At 38.5% G+C, this 7,883-nt stretch overlaps 1 protein-coding gene across 1 annotated transcript in view; it reads left to right on the top strand.

The window, feature by feature from the left end:
• map4l (microtubule associated protein 4 like) overlaps window positions 1–7,883 on the top strand; it is a 105,681-nt gene that overhangs the window by 26,563 nt on the left and 71,235 nt on the right. The window contains exon 2 of the mRNA XM_014004445.1: window positions 1,537–1,724. Within this exon, the coding sequence (XP_013859899.1) occupies window positions 1,547–1,724 (178 nt within the window). The 5' untranslated portion in view covers window positions 1,537–1,546. The remainder of the gene's footprint in view (window positions 1–1,536; window positions 1,725–7,883) is intronic.

Genomic DNA, 7,883 nt, shown 5'->3' with positions numbered 1-7,883 from the left:
GCCATTGGGACCAACTTGAGTATCATTATTGTAAACAAGAAGGGAGCTGGTGAACATCTCACCACGTGCACATCTGATGTTCTCCTACAGGACCTCAGCTCCCCTCTTGGCACCATAATCGGCTCTCTTTAGATCTACGAAGACTTTGTGCAACTTTATCTGACCATTTCCATACTTCTCCAATAAYACTCTCAAAGCATAATGATCTCCGCCTCACTTTTTAACCTGGCTTTAACAACTCTATTTATATCATGTTCATAACTTCATGGTCATTTGGTCTATCCCGTGGAAGGTACCATAACTCTGCACATTCTCCTAGTGCTAGACAATAATTCAGTATTGATATATACAGTATTGCGATAGGAAACATTTCAATAATACTGATATGACTTTTAAAGAAATTCTGTCGATATTCGTTACGTCAGAAAGTGACGATGTACACAACAGGCTCAATGCTAGTGCTCAACTCTACCTCTGTTTACACCATGCTAACAATGCTACAGACAACACTGTGGATACCTRCACTAAAATGAGCTCTACAGTAGGTGGTGAACAAGTGTTCACAGTTGGAAAAAGAAGCAGAAGAAATAGTTCAGAWAGAAAAGACTACTGTAATTCAGTGGTGTAGAASTGGTTCGGGTATCGAAGGTCTGATAAACTTCAGTTTTCAGTCTGCTTAGGACCTGCAGTGTGAACGTAGCCTTAAAATGGATGTGAAGTGTCATGATGTCACATGAGATAATGCATAAYATTATTTATAAGGTTTCACCCAAATGCTTCAAATATTAAGTTCAAATCAATTTTTCAACGTAAGATTGTCATGGTCTGAGATTTTGGCACGGAAGTTGGTGGGTCAGTCTAGTCAGAAAGTTTGGATTTGTTTTTTTTTTTTTCTTCTATGATTTAGAATTAATCGTTTCTCAATTTCTTTTTAAGCGAATGGTTTTGTCTAAAGGTTTTGGATCTGTGGTCTCAGTTAGTTTCACTTATTGATTTTAGGTTTCAGTTTCCTCATTACAGCAGCTTAGGTTTTAGTTCATCAACATCTCTCTCTCAGTCTGTGTACTGTATATCATTTTAAGTTTTAGTTGTTTTTGTCTCTGAGCATTGTCAGTACCTTCTGTTTTAGTTAACTAAAGCTTATTTATTTACATCATGAGTAAATTAGTTTATAAGTTAGTGTATTCATATTATGGTATACTGTACATTACAACACAGGATTACAAGCAATAGATTCTTCTGGAAGATATCTTCTTATGTATTTTATGGTTTTCACTCCTTGTTGACTTAATATAGAGAGAGAATGGGGAGTTAAACAACAACAAAACTAAGCTCAGAACATATTTGTTTCTTCACCTGCTCYTTTTTTATGATGGCTTAATGTTTARATTGCAGAAACTTGCRTCCTGAGCTCATCTGAGTCTAGAGAGGTGTGAAGTGGTTCCAGACAAACAAGAGTTGTTACCTTGAGACATGTGCCAACACAGCGAGGTGGGCAGAGAATATTAAAAGTAATCACATCCCTTCTCTCTTCAGCAATAGGAGCATGGACCTGAGCCTGCGAGACGCTCTAGGTGGGGGTGGCGGYGGGGCCCCAGCAGAGGCCCTGCTGAAGAGAGACTTCGTGGCCTCGCTGGAGAAAGAGAGTTACGATGACAAGGTGGGAGAAACGGTCTCCAAAGCTGACTACAGACCCTTGCTGGACGGGAAGGACACCAAGAGCGGTGAGTTGCCTCCGGCGTGTTGACAAAGACGAGAAGATGAGCAGCTGTGGAGATTTAATGTGATAGTGAACTCAGTGTGGCCCTTCGCTTGAYGTAGAGGAGCTGTGAGTGAGGTGGCTGATGGGCACGTAGACAAACCAAATCATCTGTCCAGATGTTTTGGCCTCATGAGGCTTGAGTTTGACAGTCACTTAAGTTTCTGGTAAAAAAATGTCTTAAGCATAAATAAGTTTAAACAATAACACAAGTTTAGGATTAAGCAGCAGCACCTAAATGTTGCGATCACTTGTAGAGCTCAGTCTCTTGAAATAATTCTACTTGATGCCACCTTTTATCAGACATCCTGTAAGGTTTATGTGAAATATTGATTTGAACTTAATATTTTATACTGAAGGCTTTCTGCAGGCATTTCTTTCTCCGATAATTTAATGGTGTAGTTTTCAGTTTTAGTTTTGCTTCAGAAAACACCATACGGCAGATTACAGAATATGTACTCTTCAGAAGATGGCCTCAACAATACATAGAAACTTAAAAGCAACATATCCTTTTCGTTTTGATGATCACRTGTAATTAGAAGCTGTTTGCATTATTTCCCTTCATTTCTCCTCGTAATCCAACAAGAAAATCCTTTGATTTAAAATATGTATTTCAGAGTATGTTAGTAGGACCTGCACTGTCTGTGCTTAGAAACAGAACAAGCTCTGTGTAAAGTTGAGCTGGGAGGTTAAGATTTAAGCAACACTTGAAGGAAAAAAATAAAGAGAAAAGCAGGACTTGACGAAGATGAGAGTGAAGGATGGTGGGTGAAGTAAATAGCTCAAACTCAAAAAGCCCTCTTGACACAGACATGGATTATCATAGCTCAGGGATTTGTTCCAACTTAGTTAAAGCAGGAAGGGGCCTTTATGCTAACAAGGCATAGCATATTAGCATTCTGTTGACTTTAAGCTTGTTTTTGCTGTCTGTAAGTGTTCCTGTGTGACATATCCCATAATATTTGTAGCTGTGGTGATGCTATGATCCGACTGTCTAGCCATCACAGTTTGGAGTTTGTCTAATGTGATTTAACCCTTGTGTTTCAAAGGTTGATAAAACCAGATTTAAAACACTGATTTGATGAGCAGATTGTTTTCCTGGAGCCTGAAAATCTTCAGTACGTTGGTGAACACTTTTTCCCCTCAGAAGAAAGGATGTTTTTGCTTTGCAGTCTTTTCATGCACTCTTTATGCCTTTGTACGTTTTTCTCTAGGTCGCAGTCTAAAAATACTTTTGTATTAGTTCATTTGGGATTTTAAATTGCCTGGAAGTGTCAGCGAAAGCAAACATTTTCCTGATTAAATGCTGTGAAAATGACTGGATTTCTATCATTTTGTTTTACTGAACCATCTCTTCTTACAAAAACTTGTTTGATCAAAGTCAGAATTTGTTTTAATATTTAATGTTATTTTAATCAGTATATGTGGGAAACAAATTTGGCTTTTTGGATACATTTAGAAAAGCAGAAACCAAGAGGTAGTGGTGTTTTATTATCAGTCTTATAATTATCTAAGGCAAATGTTTGACTTCATCATTGCTTCTGAGTAGTTACCATCTGCCATGAAAGGCAGGTGATCATGTATTTTCTTTCATATGTCTCAGTGTGTTCTTATTTGTTTGTCATGTTACGTTGGGATTACACAGTAACATTACGGTGCCAATTTCTAGGCCCGATTTTTCCCTTTCAACAACCTTAAGAACGCCCGAATTATCCTGATGGCTCTAAAGAAGATCTGATGAGATATTCCTGCTGTGTGTGGTGGTTAAGAGTTATCTAGAATGACGGCAGGACCGCTCCTATCTCAAATTGGGGATATTCAACATGATGGTTTGTCTTGGCGTGTGTGGAGTTCCCTGAGGACAAACGAGCATGCAGCCTGTTGAATGTGGCGTGTAGACAATCGGAAAACGAGGTGACAGAAGCAGGGAGGGGAATTCAAAGCACAAAAGGCAAAACAACCACCAGAAACTTCAGTGGGCGTTTTTTTTTTTTTTAAATAGTCCACAAACTATCATCATTGCTTCTTCCTCGTCGGCCATGTTGATTCACTCTGAACTCACGTTTGAACTCGAGAGGTCTCATGAGATTTCCCGTCTGACATMTGAATGTTMATGGGTGAAATCTGTTCGTGTGGTGTGTGTTGTCTTTTGCCATGTTGTTGTTTCCACACACTGTAGGACCAAACCTGTTAGGATTTTTTTATCGTCATGTGTGGGGTCTCAGTCTCTGAAAACCAGCTGACATTTTTAAACGAACCAGGCATTCGAGAAATGTCACAACAAGACACATTTTAATGAAATTCAACCCCCACAGCTAATAGACCAAACACATAAATAACAATAGCTAAAATTAGGTGTGGTAGTAGCTGAGAGTCATCTCCAACACGTACTCCAAGTTCTAACAGATTGTGCAAGATCTTGGTTTAAAACTTTTGCATACATACGGCGAGGAATATGCATTCTTTCACAAAATGCTAGTTCTATTTCAGCTGTAGTTCATCTTCCGTGTTTCCATTTTTCTCACTTTATCCTTTTGTCAGTTCCTTCTTGTCTCTGTGAAGCCACATCAGCCTGGAGACAGTCCTGCACAACATTGTTATCATCACACAAAGTTAACACCCGTCAAGTGTCACAGTTTGATCTAATGAGCTGAATATTAAGCTGTCCAGCTGTGGGACACGACAGAGGGCAGCTCTATGGAGGACCAGAATTTGGCAGGTGTTTCAATTCATGGCTCCAGATTACAAGAAGTGAATCATATTTAAATTATTCTTTGGCACATTAGATGAGTGTTACAGGGAATTTAGCAGCCTTGTTTTCTGAGGAATTAAAAATCTTTTTATTTTATTATTAAGTTTATGATGCCAGGAACATATAGAAAAAGGGTTGCATGATACTGGAAAAACAGATGTTGCAATTTTTACCAATACTGGGATTTTCAACAGATGACTTGAAAAACACTTTAGGTTCTGCTGCCATCTTGTTGTTCACAAACCTGCACCACTCTTACCTCTTTTTTGTGCGTTACAAGTATGTTTTTGTCTGTATTTGAGTTATCCTTGTTATCTTTTATTGCTGGATTTTATTGTGCTGGGGCCTGAGTACATGTTTCTTTCTATTGTACAAACGTGAATCGAGTTTTTCCCCCTAACGTGTTGCCTCTTTGTCAAGCTTAGTTTCTGTTTCCATCACACTTTAATATGATCATTCTTGCTATCTGTATTTTACTCTCTTTTTCTCTATTTCTCTGCAAATTGGCTAATTTTCCTCATTTTCATCAAGATCCTCATTGTTTTCCCCCACAGCTTGAGAATTGTTGCCATTATTGTCCCAGAAATTTCACCACAAATGTTTTTGTTTTAGTTTTTCTTGCACAAAGCCGCCCACGTCAAAATAAAAGATGCAACATCGCATGACCTGCAGTGTGATTGTTGCACACACGTACATTGTGATGATGATGCTCAAAACGATCTATCACAGGAAGGGAAGTAGAACTTGTTTCTTCACATGAAGCCCCGGCCTCCCTTGAAAAAGAGATCTATCTCAACGGGACTTGAGTGGTTAAATAACGGTAAAAATAATAATAATAATAATAATAATAATAAAGGACTTTTTTGCTTTAACACTTGTTTTTGTCAAATGTTCTAGTGATTGTGAGGTGTCCACACAAAGGACTAGATTTTAGATTTCACTCAGTTTACTTTATTTCACCAGCTGGATAAATTTAACAAGTGGAAAACCTTCAAACACAAGAAGAAACTGTTATAAATCATTTTGGTATTTTAAATGGTAAATAGACTGTCCTTGTATAGCGCCTTTCTACCCAACTAGGATACTCAAAGCTCTTCACATTACAATCTGTGCCCTCATTAACCCATTCACACAGCACTCTACTAGACCTCCTACAAAGCTAACRTWCAATCAACTATGGAGACTAATTTTAACACAGCGTTAGTTTACACCATGGCAAGTATTTCAACAAAGGAAGTTACATTAGATAAAAGTGAGTATAATTAGTTTATGAATAAATGTAAGTGTATTTAATTTATAAATAAATAATACGTTTTAACCAAGCAAAACTGAGCATTTTAATTGAGGTTTACTTTGTACATTTTTAACCAAACTTTATGCATTTTATCTTAATTTTAACTAAGATCATGGGAATGATTTAAAGGGGCAATATCATGTAAAATCAACTTTTTTGAGTTTTATATCATGTTATAATGTTATACTCTGATCAAAAACATGCCCAGAGTCTTGCCTTGACTCATTCATGCATGTTTGAGAAATCCTGTAGTGTCCTGAGGCAGCCGGGCAGGGGAGCAAAATGACTGGTCGGGACTTGAACCACCATTTGGAATCATCTCCTCCTCTGGGCTGTGTCTCTGAACGGAGCTTCCTCATCACAGAGCACACACACACACACACACCCAGCCCCGTGCTGAAATGGGCGGGACAGAAGCGGAAGGAGGTTCTTAAAGAGACAGAGACCAATTTTAAGGTGTTTAGAAACAGATATGATGAGAAGTCAAGTTTATTTTCTATTTAAACATATAAACAACATTTTAATAACAACTGAAGGTGACATAGGTACTTTTATTATGGTATAGAATTTAAATATATGCCTTAGAAACACATAATATTACCAATTGCCATTATTTACCTTTAAGTCCTTAAGTCCTTTAAGTTAAAAGTCCTGTTTTTCCTCACAGAGTTTCAGGGCCTTTGTGTAGCTTCCATCCATTCCTCTCGCTGTATCCCAGCCAGATGGCTGCTTTGCTGTATTTGTATTGTCTTTAAGTGCGAGCTGCTGATTGTTCTAATTAAGCTCACCTGGTGGAGTGCCCAGGGCGTGCAACAGTCACGTGTGCATATTCACATGCTCATTTCTGTGCGCATGCACGTCACAGTGTGAGGTGCGTGCAGTCACATGCAAGAACCAGAAGAAACAGCCAGCACCTCTTTCAGGTCGCTGCAACACATTTAACAGTCTTATTGTCTGATTACCTGTTTTTGACAACAAAAAGCAATAAAATGGTTGGTTTGAGTAGTTTTTTTGGCATCATTTCTGTCCCATAGCGCACCCCTTCTTGTGCGTCCAGTTTGCAGCCTGCCTGCTTGTACATGGAGCTCCTCCTCTATAACCTGGATTCTTTCAAATAAGAACGGATCTTTTCTCTGAAGCAGAAGTGGCTCCTGCCTCTTCACACGCTACAATTCTTGAACTCCCACTTATGTAACATTTACTGTACTTGTTTCAAAGTAAAAACAATAATAATGGAGTGCTTTTGAAACTGGGATTGGTGTCTACACGTAGGATTCAGAAATATGAATACTGTAAATTATTTACATATTTTCTCAAACTTAGTGAGCAGCGCCACACTATGAGGCCAATATATAAGAGTTACTGTGAAAACTAAATAAGTTGAGTACAATATCAAACCAGAAACAACAAACTGTGTGTTCATCTACGTAATCCTGATTCAATAATTACATAAATAATTGCCAATTTCCAACTACATCATTTCCATGATCTCACACGTTTATTTGAGGGTTTTTTCCCATTATTTTTTACTACATCACTGATATAAGCTCGTTTTTAACCATTGCTATGACAATATTTTTATATCTGCTGAGACAGCAATACCAGATTCTATAATGAAAAAAAAATCACATTTAACTTAATTAGTCAGGACTGTTTGGCACTCTAGTTTCAAGTAAGCAAACAAATTTGTCACATCTTCCATAAACTGACGTTGACCTTGGCTTGTCACCGAGCCAGAGGGAAATTCAGTTACTGTGGCTGGAAGTGAAGTTCCTGCAGTCGGGTTTTGTTCCTGTCAAGCTGAGATGGAGTTGCTGAGCAATGATAAAACATTCCCGCTGTGTGTCTGTGTGTGTGTATGTGCGAGCATGCACGTGTGTTTACGTGTGCTCCTGCTGTATGTATGTGTGCTAAAGGTACGGGAGTACTTCCCTGCCTTGACAAGTTGAGCAATGGTGTGTGTGTTTTAAAAGACACTGCAGTAACATGTGACTGCAGTACAGTAGAGCATCGGTGCCAGCAGCAGATCTGACGTCATCACACACACACACACACGCACACACACACACACACACACA

Source organism: Austrofundulus limnaeus, unplaced genomic scaffold, assembly GCF_001266775.1.
Source record: "Austrofundulus limnaeus strain Quisiro unplaced genomic scaffold, Austrofundulus_limnaeus-1.0 Scaffold24, whole genome shotgun sequence".
Classification (NCBI taxonomy): domain Eukaryota; kingdom Metazoa; phylum Chordata; class Actinopteri; order Cyprinodontiformes; family Rivulidae; genus Austrofundulus; species Austrofundulus limnaeus.
Note: the sequence above shows the minus strand (reverse complement) of the source record. Positions and strands in the feature narration are given on the sequence as shown.